General features: G+C 39.2%; 2 protein-coding genes across 6 annotated transcripts; one reads left to right on the top strand and one right to left on the bottom strand.

The window, feature by feature from the left end:
• Nucleotides 1–2874: 2874 nt before the first annotated feature.
• LOC310735997 (serum response factor-like) lies at nt 2875–8511 on the bottom strand. 2 transcript variants are annotated; one of them, XM_083559354.1, is made up of 9 exons: nt 8294–8511; nt 8119–8167; nt 7524–7892; nt 6058–6315; nt 5495–5684; nt 4771–4836; nt 4206–4328; nt 4016–4083; nt 2875–3421 (listed from the first exon to the last, which is right to left on the bottom strand). In XM_083559354.1, exons 3-9 carry the CDS (start codon nt 7821–7823, stop codon nt 3335–3337), a joined length of 1092 nt encoding a protein of 363 aa, XP_083415480.1. In that variant the 5' UTR covers nt 7824–7892; nt 8119–8167; nt 8294–8511; the 3' UTR covers nt 2875–3334. The 2 variants fall into 2 exon arrangements, with proteins under 2 accessions (XP_083415480.1, XP_083415481.1); XM_083559355.1 differs by lacking the exon at nt 8294–8511 and having other exon boundaries at nt 8119–8287.
• rnf13 (ring finger protein 13) lies at nt 7312–22177 on the top strand. 4 transcript variants are annotated; one of them, XM_083559288.1, is made up of 10 exons: nt 7312–7510; nt 10065–10168; nt 12664–12744; nt 12825–12950; nt 14240–14327; nt 14485–14575; nt 14741–14846; nt 15609–15702; nt 15812–15892; nt 19991–22177. In XM_083559288.1, exons 1-10 carry the CDS (start codon nt 7327–7329, stop codon nt 20338–20340), a joined length of 1305 nt encoding a protein of 434 aa, XP_083415414.1. In that variant the 5' UTR covers nt 7312–7326; the 3' UTR covers nt 20341–22177. The 4 variants fall into 4 exon arrangements, with proteins under 4 accessions (XP_083415414.1, XP_083415417.1, XP_083415415.1 ...); XM_083559291.1 differs by having other exon boundaries at nt 7354–7506; XM_083559289.1 differs by lacking the exon at nt 7312–7510 and adding an exon at nt 8658–8937.
• The last annotated feature ends 2123 nt before the right edge of the window (nt 22178–24300 follow it).

The following is a 24300-nucleotide window of genomic DNA, read 5'->3' as shown; positions in this document are numbered from 1 at the left end:
CTTACCACAAATCACAATATCATCCGCAAACATCATAGTCCAGGGAGACTCCTGTCTGACCTCGTCCATCAACCTGTCCATCACCACTGCAAACAGGAAAGGGCTCAGAGCTGATCCTTGATGCAGTCCAACCTTCACCTTGAACCAGTCTGTCATTCCTACTGCACACTTCACTGCTGTCACACTGTCCTTATACATGTCCTGCACCACCCTTACATACTTTTCTGACACACCTGACTTCTTCATACAATACCACAACTCCTCTCTCAGCACCCTATCATACGCCTTCTCTAAATCCACAAACACACAATGCAACTCCTCCTGACCATCTCTATACTTCTCCATCAACATTCTCAAAGCAAATAATGCACCTGTGGTGCTCTTCCTCGGCATGAAACCATACTGTTGCTCACAGATGGTCACCTCTTCTCTCAGCCTGGCTTCCACTAATCTTTCCCATAACTTCATGGTGTGACTGATCAACTTAATTCCCCTGTAGTTACTGCAGGTCTGCACATCTCTCTTAAAAGATCTTAAAGATCAGTACCAGCACACCCCTTCTCCATTCCTCAGGCATCCTTTAACTTTCCAAAATCTTGTTGAACAATCTGGTTAAAAACTCCACTGCCATCTCTCCTAAACATCTCCATGCTTCTACCGGTATGTCATCTGGTCCAACCGACTTTCCACTCTTTATCCTCTTAATCACTGCTTTCACTTTCTCCTTACTAATCCTTTCCATTTCCTGATTCACCATCTCCACATCAGCCAACCTTCTCTCTCTTAATTTCCTCATTCATCAGCTGCTCAAAATACTCCCTCTATCTTCTCAACACGCTCCCCTCTCTAGTCAACACATTTCCATCTCCATCCTTTATTGCTCTAACTTGCAGCACATCCCAGTTTGTTCCCTCTGCCTGGCCAATCGGTACAAATCCTTTTCTCCTTCCTTAGTGTCCAACTTCTCATACAGCTCCTCATATGCCTTTTGCCACATCCCTCTTCACCTCATCACACTGTCACCACTGCCATTTCCATCCACACCATGGTAGAACAGTTTAAATCCACCTCCAAATGTTCCTGGCCTTACTCCCTTTCCACTTGGTCTCCTGAACACACATCATGTCAGCTACCTCTCTCCCTTGTCATAGTACCAACATTTAAAGTACCAACCCAAACCTCTACTCTCCTACACTTCTCCTTTCCCTGCCGTCTCTGTAGACGTCTTCCTCCTCTCCTTCTCCTCCTTCGGCCAACAGTAGCCTAATTTCCACCAGTACCCTGTTGGCTAACGATACCTGTGGTGGTCGTTATTAACCCGGGCCTCGACCGATCTGGGATGAAATTCTGATTCGTGATCCGCATATTTGATTTGGCACATTTTACGCTGGATGCCCTTCCTAACGCAATCCTCCCCATTTATTTGGACTTGGGACCGGCGCTAAAAGTGCACTGGCTTGTGCAACCCTAGATACTCCATGTATGTGAATTTATGTAGCCAACACATCTCTGGTTTTCCTGGTCATATTTGTATGACCAAATAAGGAATAGTTTTAGCTCAGACTTTGTCCAGTCTGCCTTTAAACATTTCTGTTTCTTGAATTAAACAAAGAGCGTACACTACATGCTGTGTTTCTTTCCTGATAAGCCAGAACATCACAGAGCTTCGTAGGTCAAATCAAAGATCACAGCATACCACATGCATTGTGACCATCATCGAACAGGCAGTTGCACATGACAATATTTCATTTTTTTTATATATAATATTAGTTTAAAAAAAAAAGAAAAAAAAAGAGACAAGAACAACTCAAAATTTGGCATTAAAGTCACTTTAATTCTTAGAAATGTGTAGAGATCGCAATGGTGAAAATTCCGATATAAAAATACATATTCAGTAAACTTTGAGCAGTGCGTAAAATTCAAGGATATTTGTGAAAAAAGAATACAAAGAATTGTATTATATTTCCTCTCATATAAACCACACACACACACAACCTGTGTCTCAAACGTATATAAATAGGCAACCAGCAAAGCGATGATTGTGCTCGATTGAGCAGGTATTTTTGCAAACACTAATCTACTGAACAACCGCAAAAACATGCTGTAGGTTCCGAGTGGAACGAGACACGCCGCCCCAGCTAAACACAGCGCGTGAGAAACTGCAGAAATAAAATTAAGCACCAAACCTGAAAAATGCTCCTGCGCTCATTTAGTCTACATGAACAAATAAATTCTAACCAACGCCTTCCTCTAGCATCAGCTGCTCAGTCGGATTTATCATTTTATATATTTTTTTAATTAACATGCATAAATGAACACTAAAACATTGGTTGTTTTTTGTTTCCCCTCTACTGCCTCAAAACATGATTTAAAAAAAAAAATTTATAAAAAAAAGTTCCACAATACGCTTTGCAGTAATGCACGACTTTCCGAAACACTAAAAACAGTCGAGTTTCAATTTCACACCTCCGTTAAACGCATCCTTTATGATCATTTTCCACTTACCCATAATTGGACTAAATAAATAGAAACCAACTAACGATGCATTCAAACATAAATTTTTTCCCCCCACAGTACATGAACTTCATTTATTTTCATTTTTTTATTTTTCATTGTGTCAAGTGCATTGTGTGAAACGTCAAGTATTAAGAATGTGCTCAAAATGTACAGTGGAGTCTAACATGCAACGTGTACGACGAGTGTAAAGTGTAGAGCGTCGGGGTTTACAGTAAAAACGCTGTGGGATAAATAAATCTCAGCATCATATCAGTTTTATTGGGCTGCAATAGAATTACAGCTGACTGAACTTCAGCTGAGCTGCAGGTTTGGTTTTGCACATTTGTTCACGTGTTTTGGGAAAAAAAAAAAAAAAAAAAAAGAGTGGATTTATGAGTCGTAGCATGTGGTGTGGAATGTCCATGTGGATGTTTTGTGTCAACATAATGATAGAGCTTGGGGTTTGGGGTCTGAGTGAAATTCCTCAGAAATGAAACTTCAGACCTTAGTGGAATCTGCAGTCATGTGAGCATGAGGAGGAACATCGTTCAATGCGAAAACAGAGACACAGAGAGAAAGAAAGAGAGGGATTGAAGGAGGTGACGTGCACCTTACAAAACGGTTTTGGAGATCGGTCTGGAGTTTATAAAAAAAAAAAAAAAAAAAAAAAAAGAAAAGAAAATATTTTTTTTATGTGCAGTGTGAAAGTTTGTGCGCATGCGAGTGTAGCAGAGCTGAAGAAACAATAGGAGAAGAGATGAAAAATTTTATATTTTGCTTTTGCTGAAAAGCAACTCGTTCCATTACACACACACACACACACACACGCACGCACACTTCACTCCGTTTTACAATTGTCCATGTTGACCCCACGTAACTCCGTCAGTGTGTGTGTGCCGCCAGAGTTCTGTTGATTTATCAACATCTGAAACACACACAACATGGTACAATTACACTATTTATCTAAAAGTATATAAATACAGTAAGTTCAGATATTAGGGGTGTAACGCTACACAATATTCACGGGCCCGATACGTACCTCGGTTTTTAAGTCACCTATAAAAGTTTCTATACACAATTTTTTTTTTTTATTACATTGAATGAATCTAGGAATGGATTAAATGAGCACAATTTTAATTCATTGTTCTACTTCACTATTCTACTTTTCACTTCTCTACTTTAACAAATGTCTGCATTTATAAAAACACAAGTCATTTATTTATTCAATTTAATTATTCATAAATTAATTCACTCCCTCAATATGCAGATGTGGCAGCGGGTGCTTGGAGAAGCGGTGGATGACGGAGACGAAACGAGCAGTAAGTCTACGCTCTCACACACTTGCGGTTACGTTCCTGAGTTCCCTCAGGAATGCATTATGTTCTGCACATAAAAAGGATTGCATTTGCTACACGTTTACCGAAAGACCTGTACAGAAACGTTTCGGTAGGAATATGTGTGCTGTTACACCCCTATTAAAGTTTAAAGCATCGTTAGAGCATCAGTAGGTTTTTTTTACCGAATGCAGTGGAACAGCAGAGACAGGAATCTGAACCGTTCCATTAGATGTAAGGAACATCTGAGGAACTGAAAAGACACAATCACAGACAAAAAAAAAAAATATTTAAACACCACATTTAGATACGAGCCGTATTAAGCACAGCAGTGTGTGTGTGTGTGTGTGTGTGTGCGCACATTTGAGGACTCACATGTATCCTGTGAAACCACGTGTGTGTGATCTGTTAACGTGGAGGAGGAGTTAGCATACATCACCGCGCTCGGGCAGATCACGTGTCCTGCTATCGAGGAGGCGATCACGGCGGAGTGATTTCCTGCAAGAGATGAAATGGGGGGGGGGGGGGGGAAGAGGTCACAGATGTTTGTTCCTGAGCTTCTGAGATCAGAGGATTGTGTGTGGATTTTCACATATCCTAGCTCCATTTAAACAACCATTTATGCCACATTTACACCAACCAACAGTGTTGTGGATGATCACACACCCCTCCTCACACACAATGTGCTAAAGCACTCACGTCCAGACTGTAATATTTCGTATTTACTGTTCAATAAACTATTAATTTTACATCACCACAAATCTTCAGTTCATCTCCAGTATTGAACACAAACATGATCTCACACCTGTGCTTCAATGAACAACTTAATCAGATAAGGACTAAGGAATAGAGTGATTGCGTGTGGTGAGAGAGAGAGAGAGAGAGAGAGAGAGAGAGAGAGAGAGAGAGAGAGAGAGAGAGAGAGAGATTGTGTCATTACCAGCTGTGCTGAAATTCTGCATTTCACTGCTCTCAGTCGATTGAAGCTGCTTAGACACTGATGCACCTACGACAGGCACACACACACCAAAAGTTGATTGCTGGAACTATCGGCAAAAACCCATACCAGACAGTTTTTCCGGGTTGCGTTATACAGTACAAGAGCGGCCTTGAGAGGCAAATCCCTGACACCTTGTACTGTTTATTAAGAGTGTCTTTTTTTTTTTTATTCCCTTTGAGTGTAACAATTTAGTGTTTGAGTGTTATTTTTTGTTTTAGTCTGAATGCATGTCTTACTTTCCTCAATATTTAATAATATACATAATATATTAATATTTATTTTGTTTAGCTAATTTTCATGATTCGTGAATTTTTTTTTTTATTAATTGAAAACCACCAATGAACATCCAATAGATGCCGAATTTTGCCATGCAACATATATCTGTACATATGAAAGAACTAATCTAAACTACTATTATATTAATACTATATTACTACTATTAAAAACATCCATTCAATACCAAATTATTTACCAAGTTACATAAATTTCTATTTTAAATCTAGTGTTTAATTCACATAGTGTGTGTATATATATATATATATATATATATATATATATATATATATATATATATATATATATATATATAAATAAAACCCTGTGGAATAAAGCAGACTCTGGTGGTGAACTATAGCTGTGTAAAATTCTTTCAAAACGCACACACCAGACACAAAAGTGAATCCAGCGGGGAGCTGCACTACTCCGGCTGCAGAGGTAGTCTTCACCAGGGTACCGTTAGACACTGACCAGCAGGTGGTAGCAGAGGGGCCGCTACTCTCTGACTGAACAGAGGAAGTGGATGGAGTCTCTACGCTGCTGCTCGGTACAGCAGTTCCTGCAGACTTGACCATTTCCTGAAAAATACAAAAAGCTCCTGATTTGCATTGCATATGCACATACTTCCTTCATGCTACAGACCACTATAAATCAACATTATAAGAGCAAGAAAAGTACACAATCACTTACTAGGAGTGTAATGGTTCTAAAAATTATTTTAAACAAATATTTGATTATATTTAATAACCCTAATAAAAATAAATCATCCATTCATCCATCCATATATTCTATCATTTCATTTGTGGTTTCAATGATATAATTGTAAATAAGATCCGAGACACCCTACTTTAAAAACAAGCAGTGTGGAGAAGACCCACATACGGGTGTGATGTTCAGGCCTTCAAACATTTTATAGTATTGTTTATCATGTTAAATATTATTGACAGTAACCTCTGTGCTGCCGTCACTCTCTGTGACCTGATAGGTGAGGTCGGTCTCTTCGAAGCCCGTAGCGCTCATCCTCTGATCGGTGGCCAAATCTGAGCGTGGAGAGTCAGGGGAATTTAAACACGTCTGGATCAGTGCCTTGCCCGTCTCACTCGTGATCATTGGCTGAAGCTTCCTCGTGGCGAACGTGTACACGTGACCCGTCTCACTCGCCACCAGGAGCAGCACCTGAGTCCCGGTGAGGGTGGAAAGCTCGTATGCCTACACACACACACACACACACACACACACCAGACAAACACTGTGTGAGTAATAAACACTGAGGGATAAACAGTGAGTAATGGTGCTAAGAGCAGCAGAGATCGGTGTTAAAAGGCTTACTAAAGGGACTAAAGTGTCTTAGAAGCTATAGTTATGAAGATTTTCTTAATGCAGTGTTCATCTTACCTCAGAAACTCAAATCTTAGATTTTTGACATTTTTACTCAGATTTAGGGTCATTTCCTAAATTTACAGGTTTTATTTCCCTTTCGGATTTGCCGCTTTTATATTTTTCGGTATCGTTGCAAAAATCAGGCATAAGATATTAAAATGAAAGCTTTTTTTTTTTATATACAACGATCCTTTTTCTTCCTTTTCGATTGTTACTTTGAATGAAGCGTCATCATATGACTCAGTCCGTTGAGTTTCATAATAAAAAAAATACAGCCTACTAGAGAGATTGCGGAAGTGTAATAAACATGACTGGCATCCTCCTACTTAAACTTAATTCGAACAAGGCTATTTTTAAATGTGTTCACACTTTAGAGTGGGAGGAGGAGGAAAAAACATGAATGCCTCCATTCTCTCTTTAGCACCTCTGAGTGTGATTAGTGATGTAGATTTCCCTCCTCAAAACACTGAATAAACAATAGCATTGAGTTAACAAGTCACCATGTCTGTATACGGATTGATCTGAAGCAGAGCTCATACACAGACAGACAGAGAAAGAGAGCAAAAGAGAAGAGATAGAAAGAGAGAAAAAGATGGCGAGAGACAGATAGATGGAGGAGAATAAGATAGAGAGAGATGGGATAGGGAACTTTATCCCTTTTTAAGATGGGTTTGTACATGTATTTTAGATATATTTTAGACAAAGATAAACATCTAATATAAATACATGCTTGCAAACACACACACACACACACACACACACACACACACACACAGCTAAACTCTTAAGTGGGAATTTCGCAGTTGGTCCAGTGTTTATTTCCTAGTCGGAAAGCCAGACATGGCACATGGCAACTTTTATCACGTCACTTCCGTAAACAGTTTGTCACAGAGGGAGCAGTCAGAAACAGGGGAACACTTTTTCAACATGCAAGAGGACACGGTGGAAGGAGTCCGTGCGTACACTCGCTCGCAAAGGTCCAGTATATTGGACAAATTGCTTGTTGGGACCATTAGCCCCGTGAGTGTGTGTCTCACCTTCTTCATGATACCGGTCTTCCTCTTGCTGAAGGTGGTGTACCGTCTCAGCTTGTTGTCTATATACTCCATTCTAATTTTCACCCTCCCGCGGGTCTTTTTGCCGGGTCTCGCCCCGGTCACTCCGCCGGCCGCGACGCGACCGATAGGCGGCCCCGGGGCACCGCTCCCCCTCTGCGCTCTCCGCGGCTGCTCGGTGCTCCTCTGAACGCAGGCCGGCTCCTCTTCTTCCGGCGTGTCCGAGTCTGCATCCGAGCCGCTCACACTGAGCTGATTATTCCCGGAAGGCAGAAGCTCCATCTTCGTTCTCGCTCTTTCTCTCCTGCAGCGTTAATGGCTTGTGTTCCTCACCTAGTTCCTGCTGAAGACCTGGACAGAAGCGGGCTTCAGTCCTGAACTGTTCGTTCCATTACTCGAGTCATGTCCCCACCACTAAATATATACATTACTAATTACAAAAAATATATATTTATATATATTTATTATTATAACGTATGAGGAAATCGTGACCCGATGTGTCCTCTTTTTCCCCCTGTCAGAGCCTCCAGACTCCAGGCCACAGAACAGGGCTAACTCTCAGCTAGCATACACTTACTAAACCGCCGTGTTTCACAACCGGACACGTTTCCAAAAAATAGCACAACCTAAAAAAGAAAGAGAATGTAAATATAAATATTATTTATTTAGCCATTGATTATTATTTATACAAAATAAACAGCAGTCTCGAGGCCCTGCAACTTTACAAGAAACTTTTATGCGCTGCCACTTACTGACAGAGTGCGCTCACACATATCACTCCGTCACATTAACTAGTCCTTTATATCTCAACCGAGTTATCAAATATTACAAAGAATGTATCAGCCTTTATTTTATTACACCTATTTCCTCAGAGTTTCCTTTAAATTTTAAACATTACAATCACATCTGGAGACTACATATTATCTCGCCCTCAACCCGCGGAAGGCCTTTTACTTTCCGGATCTACTTTGTTCCATATAAAGCGAGCCTAGGTTGCCTATTATGGTCATAGCTCTCCGAGTGGTGTGCTGTGATTGGTGGATGGACACGTGGTGCGCTGACGTCAAGCGTATACACGCACACAATTGGTCTGAAACGCGGAAGTATTCGAAATAACAAATCGACATGCTATAGTTTGAGGTGGAAATTGGTTCCGTGTAGGTGCAGATCGGTGTTTTGGGTCACGTGCTTTCATAGTGACCCGGATGCTGTTCCAGTGTGGAGTTTCGCCCAAACCTAGCATAACACAACATAGTTACACCGAGTTTGGGGTTTTTTGTGTTGCATTTGTGGCCCGCGGCTCGACACATGTATGGAATAAAGACCTGAAGTGGCCACTTTTGCGGTGTTTTGTTTTATTCAGACGCGATAACAGGGCGCTTCGATGTAGCTAAAGGTGAGTTTTTAGAAACGGATTGAGTGAGTGTTCAGGGGCGGTTAGCAGGTCCAGCTAGTTAATAGGAACTAAACAATGGCTAATTAGCCGCGGGTAAGAGCTATTTAACTGCACGAGATTGTATAGATAAGGTCGCGGACGTTCGTATCGTCTGCGATATTTATACCAGGGCGCGTGCGTGCGTGCGCGCGCTAGCATGTTGGCTGAGTTTCTATGCGGAAGTCCCCCGAAATAATAATAACAAATAACGTTATTATTGTTATTATCATTATAATTATTATTACTTTTTCTTTTTTTCAACAAACAGGGCTCTTGTAGATTAAAGCCATCGGGGGTTATTCATCTCCATATATATACAACAATCTCTCTCTCTCTCTCTCTCTCTCTCTCTCTCTCTCTCTCTCTATATATATATATATATACATGTGTGTGTGTGTATATATATATATATATATATATATATATATATATATATATATATATATATATATATATCTCGAGAGAGAGAGAGATATATTGTTGTGTGTGTGTGTATGTATGTATATGTGTATATATATATATATATATATATATATATATAGAGAGAGAGAGAGAGAGAGAGAGAGAGAGAGAGATTATATGTATGTGTGTGTATATATATATATATAGAGAGAGATTATATGTGTGTGTGTGTATATATATATATATATATAGAGAGAGAGAGAGATTATATGTATATGTGTGTGTGTATATATATATATATATATATATATATATATATATATATATATATATATATATATATGTGTATGTTAAAATGTTTTGTACACCTTTCACTGTGTTAATACTTGAAAATAAGTTAATTATTTCTTGTCAATACATTCAGACGGTTTTTACTCTTACAATCTCGTTAAAAGTAACCAAAAGCACATAATAGCCATTACGGTATTAATAATGTGTGAGGATGTCAATAATAAATGTTATAATCAGACATGGACTGTTGCTATGTTGTGCTTGTGTCCTCAACCAGCTGATCAAGGACATTAATATGTATTATTATTATTATTATTATTATTATTATTATTATTATAGTGGTTAATGGTGTTAAGGGTGATAGATGAGGAATTATGATATTGTTTGTGAGACAGGTGTCGAGATGATGCTGCCCATAGCGATGCTGATGCTTTCGTTCACTCAGATCTTCATCATCACTTTCATCAGCCTGCTCCCTGTGGAGGCCGACATCGCTGCAGTGAGAGACACACACACACACACACACACACACACACACACACACACACACACACACACACACACACACACACACACACACACACACACACACACACACCGAGCGGAAGAGCTTCACTTAACATATTAAAAGTTTGGTGGTTTTAAAGGTGTGTTTTGGAACGTCGTCTGGTCCTAATGTATTGAATATCTGATTGCGAAGGTCCTGAGTTTGAATCCCACCACCAGTCGCTCTGGACTTAGGTTCTGTTAATGTATTGTAAATGCTGTAGAGCAACCTGCTTCCATCTTTAGCTTCTGGACTGAATGTCATCTTTGCTACCTGAATGAGCTGAAATTTATATCAGTGTTTTCTGTGCACATGGGTGTTACCCAACCCTAAAGCACAATCCATCAACACTAAAAGCAGAACAGTTTACAAAATGTTCTATTCATCCTAGTTTGTGTATCTTGTCTTCGATATACTCTTGAGGCCAAGTGTTTAATTTATCAGCCTATAAAACCTGTCATTAAAATGCCCTGGGCTTAACTAGGTACCGGTTTGGATACTTCAGCGGTTAATCTAATGGAATTAGGTCACAGGCGAGGTTTCCTCCTGATGACTCGTCCGTGCAAATTATAGTTGGTCCACCAACCACTCCTATGTATCCAGGCAGAGCTTGCCTTGATATTTTATGGTTTACTGAGTGAAGTGTGATCAGGTCTTCTGCAGGAGTTAAATCAATTGCTATGAAACATTAAGACAGAAAGAAAAGGATAAAGTGGATGCGAGTGCTTAAAGTGTGAAGTGAGATTTATGTCAGTTTTGTGTTATATTCATTGATTTACTAAGCAGTGTTTGATATTTGGCTGATTTTGGAATCTGCACAACTATACATAAAGGCATGTTTTTTGTCTGTAACGTAAACCAGATGGAGTGCAAAAAAAATGCAAATTATTTACTTGGTCTGTGAAAAATTCCTAACTCGCACATCTCTATATATATATTTTACTATTCTGTATATAGAATCTGCTGTCCTGGTTATCTATATATTCAATGCTAAATAACTACGGGTGTAACAGTACACAAAGTCCCCGGTTCACTACTTTCCTCGGTTTTTAAGTCGCTTGTCTTTTTTTTTTTTATTATTAACACAGTTTTTTTTAATAACATTTGTAAACACCAACAGTATACATCTTTACTCTTTTTTTTTTTTTTTTTTATAAAATACCTGCTTGGATAAATATCAAATAATATTTTATAAAATAATAAATAAAAAAGTAAAATGGAATAAATTAAATTAATGTGATATGCTTGAATGTATTTATCAAATTGAGTAATTGATTAAATTGATAAAAAAACATTAAATAAATAGAAATTTTTTAATTAAATAGTTTTATTTGTTAGACCTCATTCGGCTAATTCAGGTGTGTGTGTGTGTGTGTGTGTGTGTAAAAATATGTTCTACATAACTGTTCTACTTATTACAGCTCCCTCGATATGTGGGATTGTCAGGATTTTCTCCTTTAAAGAGAAATTCTTAAAACCGAACGTAAAATGCAAAGCGACGCACTACAAATTGCATTTCTGCGCACCCCAAATCGTATTTCCTGTACGGAGTCAGAAGTGACACTGCGCTAACTCTTGTTTCTTTTTATTCCCCTGGCATTGCTGTATGTTTTCAAGTTTATTAATAACTTGCGGTCTGCCACAAATACGTTTGTGAGGGAACTCAGATTTTAACTATTTTCCGCACCTAAAAAGGATTGCATTTGTTACGCGTGTGCGTCTGTACACGTGTGCACCCGAAGCGGTTTAGTACGAATACGTGTACCGTTACACCTCTATAACTATAACAAAACAAAACAAAAAATCACAAATCAGATTAAACGACTTGGTGCCATGTGATAAAATCCCCCAGCGATACGGCTTTGACCTCTTGGTTTACTCAATTGAAAAAGTAAAATATTTCCCCCTTTTTTTTTCAATTACAGTTTAATTTCAAATGATTTTGAGCTGCAACTTGAGAGAAGACTTTTGGTCAATCTGCCATTTTGTTCAAAAGAGGCAACGTGTTTAATAGCACAAATTTGCTTACATTTAAATAGTGACCTGGAAACTGTAATATCTTGCACGTGTAATCGCAATGTTGCACTTTATTCTGTTTATTTACAGTAAAAAAATAAAAATAATTAAAACCTTTGGATCTCACGTATATTTGTCGTCTGTATGACTGCTGATTGTACGTCAGTGCATCCACACACAGCATTATTTATCCGCCTGTCAAACTGCACCCAATAATCCATATCTACTCAGTTACTGAACACCGAATAATAACATTCAGTGATTGAATGAAATATGTTCAAGTGTAGTTCTGATTAGTACAAAATATTCCATATTCTATATAGGTTGTGCTTGCAGTGTAACTCTGTTCTGTTCACTCCGTGTATCAGTTGTTATGTGAATTATATAATCAGTGTAACTTGTATATATGTGTGTGTGTGTGTATGTTGCAGTACTCTGGTGATAATCAGACAGCGAAGTTTGATGATGCCCCTGCTCGGTTTGGATTCAGGTTGCCCAGCCAGGGTCTGAAGGTAAAACTCCTTGATCTTGTGCGCCCGTGCATGAGCTCCTTATGGAATAAGTGTTTATAATTGGCTGGTTTTGTGTTCAGGGTTTCCTGATCGGTGCACGGCCTGAAAATGGGTGCGTTCCAATCGATCCTCCTCCAATCCGAGAGAACTCCAGCATCAGCTTCATCGTCCTCATCAAACGATACCACTGCAATTTCGACATCAAGGTCTCGCACGCATACATTCACTATTCACATACAGTTATTTGTAAACGTTTTTTGTAGTCACTCGCTGGCAAATTACATACACTATACAGCCTAATGGTTGTGACAAGTCCAGTTGAAAGCCTTCGCAGAAGAGTGGAGGTTATTTTGAAAAGGAAAAATAGGTCCAACTCAGGATAAGGATGGGTGTCCACAAACTTTTGCCCCTATGATGTTTTTTTCCCTTTCTCAAAAGCAGAAGCAACGCAGCAAACTATGAATACATCTAGCAGAATATCAATGCACCAGGGAAGTTAAATTAATTTGATGAACTGAAAGAGCGGGGGTTGTCGTGTGCAAAAGTTTGTGCACCCTTAGTTAGTATTTAGTTCTTTGGCAGTTCTTGCGATTTGCAAAGACCTCGTAGAACTTGGAGACTTTATATTCTTTTTTTAATCCTGAGATGTTTTTGCCCAGTATGTTCATGTTAAGGACTTTGAGGACCATTTCAATTGCTCCAGCTAGTGAAGTGGATTTTAAATATCAGTGTCTGGTTGTAGAAACCAGTATGACTCCAGTATCCTGACTGACTGTTTCATTTGCTTTCAGAACATTCTGATATTTGTTTGTTATGTTTCCTGTGCAACTGGGTGTGACACAACCCTAAAGCATAACAGAGCAACAGTTGACATGTTCTATGTGTCTTTTTTTTCTTCTTTGAAATACTGTTTGGGCTTCTGGCCAAGTAGTTCATTTTTTCTTTTCTTTTTTCTTTTTTTACCCGTCAATAAAACTTTCATGCCTTGGGCTCAATTAGACATTATTATGACTACTTCAGATGTAAGGTTTATTCCTGGTGATTCTTTCCTGCAGATTATTGTTGATCCACCAGCACTCTTATGGCAGATGAACTTTATTAGATGTGGTTGACTTTGCCTCAATTGTCCACACGAATGACAATTCTTACATATATATATATATATATATATATATATATATATATGAGGGTGAACATGACGCTAATGAACGAGTACAAAACAAAGAACGGCTATAAAAACAGTCAAAAAGCTTTCAGTTCGCAATATATTTAATGTAAGAATTGTCATTCGTGTGGACAATTGAGGCAAAGTATATATATATATATATATATATATATATATATATATATATATATATATATATATATATATTTCACTATAAGCTAAATGTGGTTGTTTAGACCGATTGAGAATAACAGACCTCCTAATTACTGGTTATATATGTAGATGTGCACGCATTTGTGTATCTTACTGTTAGTCTGCATGTGCGTGTAGGTGCTGAACGCACAGAGAGCGGGTTACTTGGCTGCCATTGTTCACAATGTCGACTCGGAGGAGCTCGTCAATATGGGGTCTGATGACTGTAAGTATCTCAAACACACATTAGGCAGGTCCGAGCTTTCTTTTTTTGCTTCATCACTGCTGATCAGACACAGTTATCGTTTGTGCTGCAGAACTCGAACAGGCAAGAAAGCTCTGAAAGCTGATGTGTGTATTATTTGTGTGCAATGTGTGTGTAGTGGAGGTGGTGAAGCAGATCAACATCCCATCTGTTTTTGTTGGAGAAAAAGCTTCCAAATCTTTAATGGAGGAATACAGCTATGAGAGAGGGTAAGAAGGAAACACACACACACACACACACACACACACACACACACACACACACACACACACACACACACACTTCAGTTACCAACCTAGTATATTTCCTATAACATACTGTTTTTCTATCGTGATCTTTTCTAAAAGTGTGTTTCTCTGAATTATGTGTCTTAGAGGTTTTCTAATCCTGATGCCCGAATTCAGTCTGCCATTGGAGTATTACCTGATCCCATTCCTCATCATCGTAGGAATCTGTCTTATTCTCATTGTGGTCTTTATGGTGAGTGAGGCATACAGGGATGGTAATTAATTAATTGTATCTGTGGTGTGTGTGGCTCTGTGTGTGATGATTTGCAATGGGGACATGTTTCTGGTTAATAGTTAAATTAGTTTTATGATCTCAAACATTAAAGTGTGACAAACATGACAAAAAATTAGAATTCAGGAAGAGGGCAAACACTTATTTATTTATTTTTTTTTAAAGTAAATGTAATCCGTTACGCTACTTAAGTACAGTAACGGATTTCATTTACTTAAAAAAAAAAAAGTGTTTGCCCTCTTCCTGAATCACAGCTGTGAATCTTCCTGAGATTCCTGAATCTTCAAGAAGCTATGTTGTACATAGGTTGGTGTGAAGGATCTTGAGTGGCCTTCAGTAGAGCTCTGACCTCAACCATATTGAACACCCTAGCCCTCCTCACCCTACCTCAGTGCTTGCTTTTACTAGCACTTTCGTGGCTCATTGAGCCCAAATCTCCACAAGCACCCTCCAAAATCTAGTGAAACATCTTCCCACGGGTATAGAGGTTATTATGAAAGCATATCGAGACAAAATGTTGAATGGTTTGTTAAAAAAAAGCACATGCAAATCTTATGATGTGGTGTCCACAAACTTTTGACATGATGAGTACCAACATCAGGATACTATGTCTCCTGCATCTCTTTAGATACCTTTTAATTGTAAAAGTTCTACCCAATGTAATAGTAATTGAATAATTAAGCTTCAGTTTGTTAATACCTTCGTGTACTTGCGTATGCCCAGATCACAAAGTTTGTTCAGGACCGACAGCGAGCCCGAAGGAGTCGACTGCGCAAGGACCAGCTGAAGAAACTTCCCATCCATAAATACAAAAAAGGTACCAGTGTTTACACTCTGCGCTGCCACACTGCGCCTCTACACAACATAAACACTCTGCACTAACATTAACACACACATTAACAGTGACACACGTCTGTGTTTTACAGGTGATATCTATGATGTGTGTGCGATCTGCCTGGATGAGTATGAGGAGGGGGAGAAGCTGCGTGTGCTGCCATGTTCACATGGTAGGTGTGTGTTTGAGACAGCTCTCTAAACTGCACTTTAGTAGACACTTCAAAAGAGGCCAGAATTTTGACCCCAAGAGCTCTTTAACTCCAAGCAGGAAGTCTCTAAATGTATTACGGTAAAAGGGATGAACCTGGATGCAGAAGTATTGGCTGATACTAGATCGTTATGTGAACTTGGACTGTCCAATACGTAGATCGCGATCTACTGGTCGATTGCAAAGGTAGTGTGAGTAGATCGCATGACATTAAAAATATAGCTATTTATTGATGTATTTTTATACTAGGTAGATCATTTTGACTCTGTCGTTTTATAAGTAGCTCGCATGCTGAAAAAGTGTGTGCACCCCTGGTGTAAACCATTTGAATTGTTAATGGTTAAGGCTCTGAATTGATAAGCAGAAGGTCAGGGGTTAACCCTAGCGCTTCCTAGATGAACCCGTTCAGCCCTTAAGCAAGGCCCAAGGCTGTTTAATGGCTGATCCGGCACTCTGACCCCAGGTTTCTAACAAACCGGGATATGCAAAAAAAGAATTTCTCTGTGCTGTAAAGTACATGTGACAAAATAAAGGCTAATCTTACTTTTCCTTGCCAGATGCCCCTTTAAGTAATCTTATTATTTGCACTTTGTGGTTCCAAGGTCATTTTGTTTGTGCCTCGACTATATTGTGTTTGTGTGTGTGTGTGTGTGTGTGTGTGTGTGTGTGTGTGTGTGTGTGTGTGTGTGTGTGTGTGTGTGTATATATATATATACAGTGGGTACGGAAAGTATTCAGACACCCTTAAATTTTTCACTCTTTGTTATATTGCAGCCATTTGCTAAAATCATTTAGGTTCATTCTTCTTCCTCATGAATGTACACATAGCACCCCATACTGACAGAAAAACACAGAATTGTTGACATTGTTGCAGATTTATTAAAAAAGAAAAACTGAAATATCACATGGTCCTAAGTATTCAGACCCTTTGCTCAGTATTTAGTAGAAGCCCCCTTTTGATCTAATACAGCCAGGAGTCTTTTTGGGAAAGATGCAACAAGTCTTTCACACCTGGATTTGGGGATCCTCTGCCATTCCTCCTTGCAGATCCTCTCCAGTTCTGTCAGGTTGGATGGTAAACGTTGGTGGACAGCCATTTTTAGGTCTCTCCAGAGATGCTCAATTGGGTTTAAGTCAGGGCTCTGGCTGGGCCATTCAAGAACAGTCACGGAGTTGTTGTGAAGCCACTCCTTCGTTATTTTAGCTGTGTGCTTAGGGTCATTGTCTTGTTGGAAGGTAAACCTTTGGCCCAGTCTGAGGTCCAGAGCACTCTGGAGAAGGTTTTTATCCAGGATATCCCTGTACTTGGCCGCATTCATCTTTACCTCGATTGCAACCAGTCGTCCTGTCCCTGCAGCTGAAAAACACCCCCACAGCATGATGCTGCCACCACAATGCTTCACTGTTGGGACTGTATTGGACAGGTGATGAGCAGTGCCTGGTTTTCTCCACACATACCGCTAAAAATTAAGGCCAAAAAGTTCTATTTTGGTCTCATCAGACCAGAGAATCTTATTTCTCACCATCTTGGAGTCCTTCAGGTGTTTTTTAGCAAACTCCATGCGGGCTTTCATGTGTCTTACACTGAGGAGAGGCTTCCGTCGGGCCACTCTGCCATAAAGCCCCGACTGGTGGAGGGCTGCAGTGATGGTTGACTTTCTACAACTTTCTCCCATCTCCTGACTGCATCTCTGGAGCTCAGCCACAGTGATCTTTGAGTTCTTCTTTACCTCTCTCACCAAGGCTCTTCTCCCCCGATAGCTCAGTTTGGCCGGACGGCCAGCTCTAGGAAGGGTTCTGGTCGTCCCAAACGTCTTCCATTTGAGGATTATGGAGGCCACTGTGCTCTTAGGAACCTTAAGTGCAGCAGAAATTTTTTTGTAACCTTGGCCAGATCTGTGCCTTGCCACAATTCTGTCTCTGAGCTCTTCAGGCAGTTCCTTTGACCTCATGATTCTCATTTGCTCTGACATGCATTGTGATCTGGAAGGTCTTATATAGACAGGTGTGTGGCTTTCCTAATCAAGTCCAATCAGTATAATCAAAAATTTCTGGACTCAAATGAAGGTGTAGAACCATCTCAAGGATGATCAGAAGAAATGGAAAGCACCTGAGTTAAATATATGAGTGTCACAGCAAAGGATCTGAATACTTAGGACTATGTGATATTTCAGTTTTTCTTTTTTAATAAATCTGCAACAATGTCAACAATTCTGTGTTTTTCTGTCAATATAGGGTGCTGTGTGTTCATTCATGAGGAAGAAGAATGAACTTAAATGATTTTAGCAAATGGCTGCAATATAACAAAACGTGAAAAATTTAAGGGGGTCTGAATACTTTCCGTACCCACTGTATATATGTATATATATGTGTATATATATACAGTGAGGAAAATAAGTATTTGAACACCCTGCTATTTTGCAAGTTCTCCCACTTAGAAATCATGGAGGGGTCTGAAATTGTCATCTTAGGTGCATGTCCACTGTGAGAGACATAATCTAAAAAAAAAAAATCCAGAAATCACAATGTATGATTTTTAAACTATTTATTTGTATGATACAGCTGCAAATAAGTATTTGAACACCTGAGAAAGTCAATGTTAATATTTGGTACAGTAGCCTTTGTTTGAGGTCAAACGTTTCCTGTAGTTTTTCACCAGGTTTGCACACACTGCAGGAGGGATTTTGGCCCACTCCTCCACACAGATCTTCTCTATATCAGTCAGGTTTCTGGCCTGTCGCTGAGAAACACGGAGTTTGAGCTCCCTCCAAAGATTATCTATTGGGTTTAGGTCTGGAGACTGGCTAGGCCACGCCAGAACCTTGATATGCTTCTTACAGAGCCACTCCTTGGTTATCCTGGCTGTGTGCTTTGGGTCATTGTCATGTTGGAAGACCCAGCCTTGACCCATCTTCAATGTTCTAACTGAGGGAAGGAGGTTGTTCCCCAAAATCTCGCAATACATGGCCCTGGTCATCCTCCCCTTAATACAGTGCAGTCGCCCTGTCCCATGTGCAGAAAAACACCCCCAAAGCATGATGCTACCACCCCCATGCTTCACAGTAGGGATGGTGTTCTTGGGATGGTACTCATCATTCTTCTTCCTCCAAACACGTTTAGTGAAATTATGACCCAAAAGTTCTATTTTGGTCGCATCTGACCACATGACTTTCTCCCATGACTCCTCTGGATCATCCAAATGGTCATTGGCAAACTTAAGACGTGCCTGGACATGTGCTGGTTTAAGCAGGGGAACCTTCTTTGCCATGCATAATTTCAAACCATGACGTCTTAGTGTATTACCAACAGTAACCTTGGAAACGGTGGTCTCAGCTCTTTTCAGGTCATTGACCAGCTCCTCCCGTGTAGTTCTGGGCTGATTTCTCACCTTCCTTAGGATCATTGAGACCCCACAAGGTGAGATCTTGCATGGAGCCCCAGTCCGAGGGAGATTGACAGACATGTTTAGCTTCTTCCATTTTCTAATGATTGCTCCAACAGTGGACCTTTTTTCACCAAGCTGCTTGGCAATTTCCCCGTAGCCCTTTCCAGCCTTGTGGAGGTGTACAATTTTGTCTCTAGTGTCTTTGGACAGCTCTTTGGTCTTGGCCATGTTAGTAGTTGGATTCTTACTGATTGTATGGTGTGGACAGGTGTCTTTATGCAGCTAACGACCTCAAACAGGTGCATCTAATTTAGGATAATAAATGTAGTGGAGGTGGACATTTTAAAGGCAGACTAACAGGTCTTTGAGGGTCAGAATTCTAGCTGATAGACAGGTGTTCAAATACTTATTTGCAGCTGTATCATACAAATAAATAGTTTAAAAATCATATATTGTGATTTCTGGATTTTTCTTTTTTAGATTATGTCTCTCACAGTGGACATGCACCTACGATGACAATTTCAGACCCCTCCATGATTTCTTAGTGGGAGAACTTGCAAAATAGCAGGGTGTTCAAATACTTATTTTCCTCACTGTATATATATATATATATATTTATTTTACCACCTAAAATTCTCCCCTTCCTTCCTTTGTGTGTGTCTGTGTGTGTTTTAGCATATCACTGTAAGTGTGTCGATCCATGGCTAACAAAGACGAAGAGGACATGCCCGGTGTGTAAGCAGAAGGTGGTTCCGGCTGGTTCGGAATCAGACTCTGACTCAGACAGCGGAGGAGACGAGAGCGATGAGGTTTCCGAAAGCACGCCGTTGCTGCGCCCGAACCCCCCCTCCCGAGTTCGTACCCCCTCCCTGACTAGCGCACACACCACCTCCACCGGCCCTCCCGACTGCTCCGACTCCGATTCCGACACCACTGAGGAAGATGGGGAGGGAGACGTGGTCACCCTGGAGACAGTTGTGGTGTTGCAGCAGGAGCAACCTGATGATGACCTCATCAGCGCCTAAAGACAAGCCAATCAGACTGCTAATTAGTCTGCAGTGACAGTATAAAACATACAAACACACACACACACACACACAGAGCACGGTAGATTTTATCACACTAGAATGCTGATGATGGTTCCGAAAAACATACAAACACACACACCTTATTACATTAATCCAAAATAAGGATGTAACAGACTTTATTTCTACCCAAAAATCCTGCTTATTGAGGGACCCTCCTCCAGAACGAGACCTTTTCTGCAGCTCTGATGCTGAATATTATTATATATCATTTAACTTCATTTCAACACACGTGTCTTCTGTAGCACCTTTTTTCTTATTCTTATTATCCTTGTTTTTTTGTTGGGTTTTTTTGTTAGGAGTTTTATAGTAATTTCCTTCTAATGATTTCCTTTGTTTTGGCTTGAAGTGTAGCCAGTGTTGCTTTTCTGTATAAAACAAAGCCAAACGCTCTGATCGTGCCACCTTCGAAATGATCGGTAATCAAATCAATGTCGGACGGAAATCCCGGTTAATGCATGATCAGCGCTCTCGCACTCGGCAGTGTTTCGATTCCTCAGCCCGGTTTAGTGTTCTGTAGCCCGGTTTAGTGTTCTGTCTTCGTGACTGTTAAACCCTGGCTGCCTTTTCCAGCGTCCCCTTTATTTAACAATTAATTTCAACATCAATAAACGAGTTCTGTTAAGCAAGTTAAGCACACCCGCAATTTGTTTTATTTATATAGCATTTAGAAAAATAGACTTTTGCTTATTTAGGAATACAGATGTACATTTCAATCCCTGATGTAAAAGCAAGAAGTAACGGTGATGAGCGAACTCTCTCTCTCCCAGGTGACTTGAGTATTAATACTATGGCATGTCATGAATGGAGTAGTATAGCGCATACGTGTCCAGGAACATCGGCACCCAAAGATCTATCTCTCACATGGTCAAACTAGGCCAAGAATCAATGCACCTTATGGAAATTGCTGTATTGTGTAATGTAACTTGTGTTTAATCTGTTTTTTAAAGAAAATAATATACGTGAAGAAATCCGGTTGAGTGTAAACATGTGCAGGCATGCTTTTAGCAGGCTCCTGTATCTAAAATTCATCCTGTTTGTTGCTCTTGTCCAAAACGCTCGAATCTTTCCTGTACATCCAGTCTGAACACATTCGCAGTGAGAACATTGAAAGTGCTGCCCATATTTTATTACAGCTACAGCAGTGGAAATCACAACACATCTGTATCAAAAATATTTTATTTATTTTAGACTTCTACTAGTTTGTCTGCTTAACCTGAATAGAATAGGTTTAATTTAATCCTCGAACAGTAAGCCAGGCTACAAATAATGTTTGGTAAAATGTAATGTGTTTGGTCTGTGGACAGGTCAGGAAAAAAAAAAAAGAGTTGTACAGGTTTATTATACACATTTACAAAATGGTTTATGGAGCAAAAAATGGTCACGTATTTATTTTGCAGTTATCGCTTCATCAAGCTTCCCCATCTAAGATTTATATCATAGTGGCAGACACGGTGGTGCTACGTTCTCACAGTGCCCGGATTCCCCGTTCTCTCCAGAAGTTTTTGCTTATAGTCTGTGTGAATACTAATCACTAATATTTCAGGCGAGACCGACAGCCTTGGACGCGAGGTTGGTCAGGTCGGGTGGGATGCATGCCGTTAGGCCAACACATTTCTAACACTTGTTATTCACCGATGTTGCGTATTTGCGTCGTATGATTCAAATTATGTTTTATTCAAAAGCATTCTCATGTATTTAAACGTGACAAAATCCAAATCACGTAATGATCTAACCTGGATTCTAAGTGGAATAAAAGTAAATAGAAAAAAAGAAACGTGTCTGTGTGTTGGATGAGTGAAGTGTGGAATTATTTTTTTTATCAATTCAAATAATGTTAAATCTGTGATTGCATTCAGTTCTCCAAGACTTTTCTAATTCCAGATTCGTCATATTCCGATTTAGGAATTTGCAAACGGAATCCTGTTTGCAGAAATGTAATCTGACATGAAATTTAATTTGACTATGAAATTGTCGTTTTGGATTCTACATTGCAGCTTGACAAGTCTCGAATTGGATGTTTGAATTGATCTATTTTCTTTGCACTTTACTGTACTCTTAACACTAATGAGTATAACATTTTTGGTTCCTCAGAACTGTAGTAACCTAAAAGTTCATTCATCACCATCACAAAAGATAAACAGGAAATATTCTTCTTCCTTGTATGTTTTTTTTTGTAAGTGGAATTTTCCAGAGCACCCTTATTTTCGAATTCCTTATTTCCAGCATCAGGTGGATATTCACGGTCGTTGCAAAAAGTAAAAATTCCGTCAAAGATTAAGAGAGTGTGTCAGTGAAAGTCAAAATCAGAAAAGAATGAGTTTTATTGCCAAGTTTGTTTGCACTTTCAAAGAGCTTGTTTTGGCGACCCAAGCTTCCAGTTGTGAATTCTCTCTCTCGCTCTCGCTCGCTCTCTCTCGCTCTCTCTCTCTCGCTCTCTCTCTCTCTCTCTCTCTCTCTCTCTCTCTCTCTCTCTCTCTCTCTCTCATTTTTTATATATATTATATGTTTGTGTGTGTGTGTATATATATATATATATATATATATATATATATATATATATATATATATGAGTGAGAGAGAGATTTAAAAAGTGGTATTGCACATTTGTATTTAAAAAAGTATCATTGCTTAGAAGAATACAAAAATTAATAAAAAAAAAGTGGTATTGCATGAATATATATATATATATATATATATATATATATATATATATATATATATATATATATATATATATATATATATATATATATTTTTTTTTTTTTTTTTTTGTTTTTTATTGAACAATGAGAGCATTTACCTGTTCATGAGGTAGATTGTCTAAGAGGAAGAAACTTTTCTTGTGTTTCGCTGTCCTAGTGTTTGGTGCTCTGAAGTTCAAAAAGGATATGTTTTGGATGTGAGGGTTTCAAAGTGATTTTCTGAGCCCCTATTTCTCCTTCTATATTTATACAGATCTCGAAGGGTGCCCAGGCAAGGACCAATAATCCTTTCAGACATCTGAACCGACCTCTGGTATATTCTGATGTCTGATATTGTAGCTGAGCCAAACCAGAGTTATTGAAGTGCACAGTACAGACTTGATGATGGCTGAGTAGAACTGTGAGATCAGCTCCAGAGGCAGGTTGAACTTTCTCAGCTGGCGAAGGAAATACAACCTCTGTTACGCCTTTTCAACAATGGAGTCAATGTAATTGTTTTACTTCAGGGCCTGAGAGGTGGTCATGTACAGGAACCTACCACAGTGCTGTACATGATAATAAATTAGGGGGAGTGTGGATTTTAGGAGAAATGTGGATTTTAGGAGAAACCCCCCTTCTCCTAAAATCCACATTTATCTCCACTGTTTTGACCTAGTTCATGGAATATTATTAACAAATGTGACATTGATCATCATTACAATCCTCTCAAACACATTGAACAAAAAAGGACCTTAAATATTCATTCAAATTTTGGAGATATTGCTTTTAATCCCAAAGACATAAACATGAACAAGCGGTTCAAAAACTAAGAATGTAAAATAATCATAAGATTAAAACTGTGCACTTCCAATCAAATTTGTCAAATTCTCCGTTTGGCTAAAATGTAAATCGTTAAAATTTTGTCTAAAATATTAAAACAAATTTTGATTGTTTACAGACATAAAAATACACATCCAAGTCATGTCACATTATCATCTGTATCTCAGTTTAGGAATAAATATCACATTATTTGGAAATTTAAGAAATAGTTCCAACATTATAGTCTTTATATGTATTTAGAGCAAGATCTATCTCCGCGCTGCTTTGGATTGGTGTGACAAAATAAAGAATTAAATACCAGTTCATGTAGAAGACAATTCCAGTGAAATTCCTGTGTATAATAAGATGCGTTCAGCAGCACGTCAGATATTTCTTG

Source organism: Silurus aristotelis (genome assembly GCF_946808225.1).
Source record: "Silurus aristotelis genome assembly, chromosome: 13".
NCBI lineage: Eukaryota > Metazoa > Chordata > Actinopteri > Siluriformes > Siluridae > Silurus > Silurus aristotelis.
Note: the sequence above shows the minus strand (reverse complement) of the source record. Positions and strands in the feature narration are given on the sequence as shown.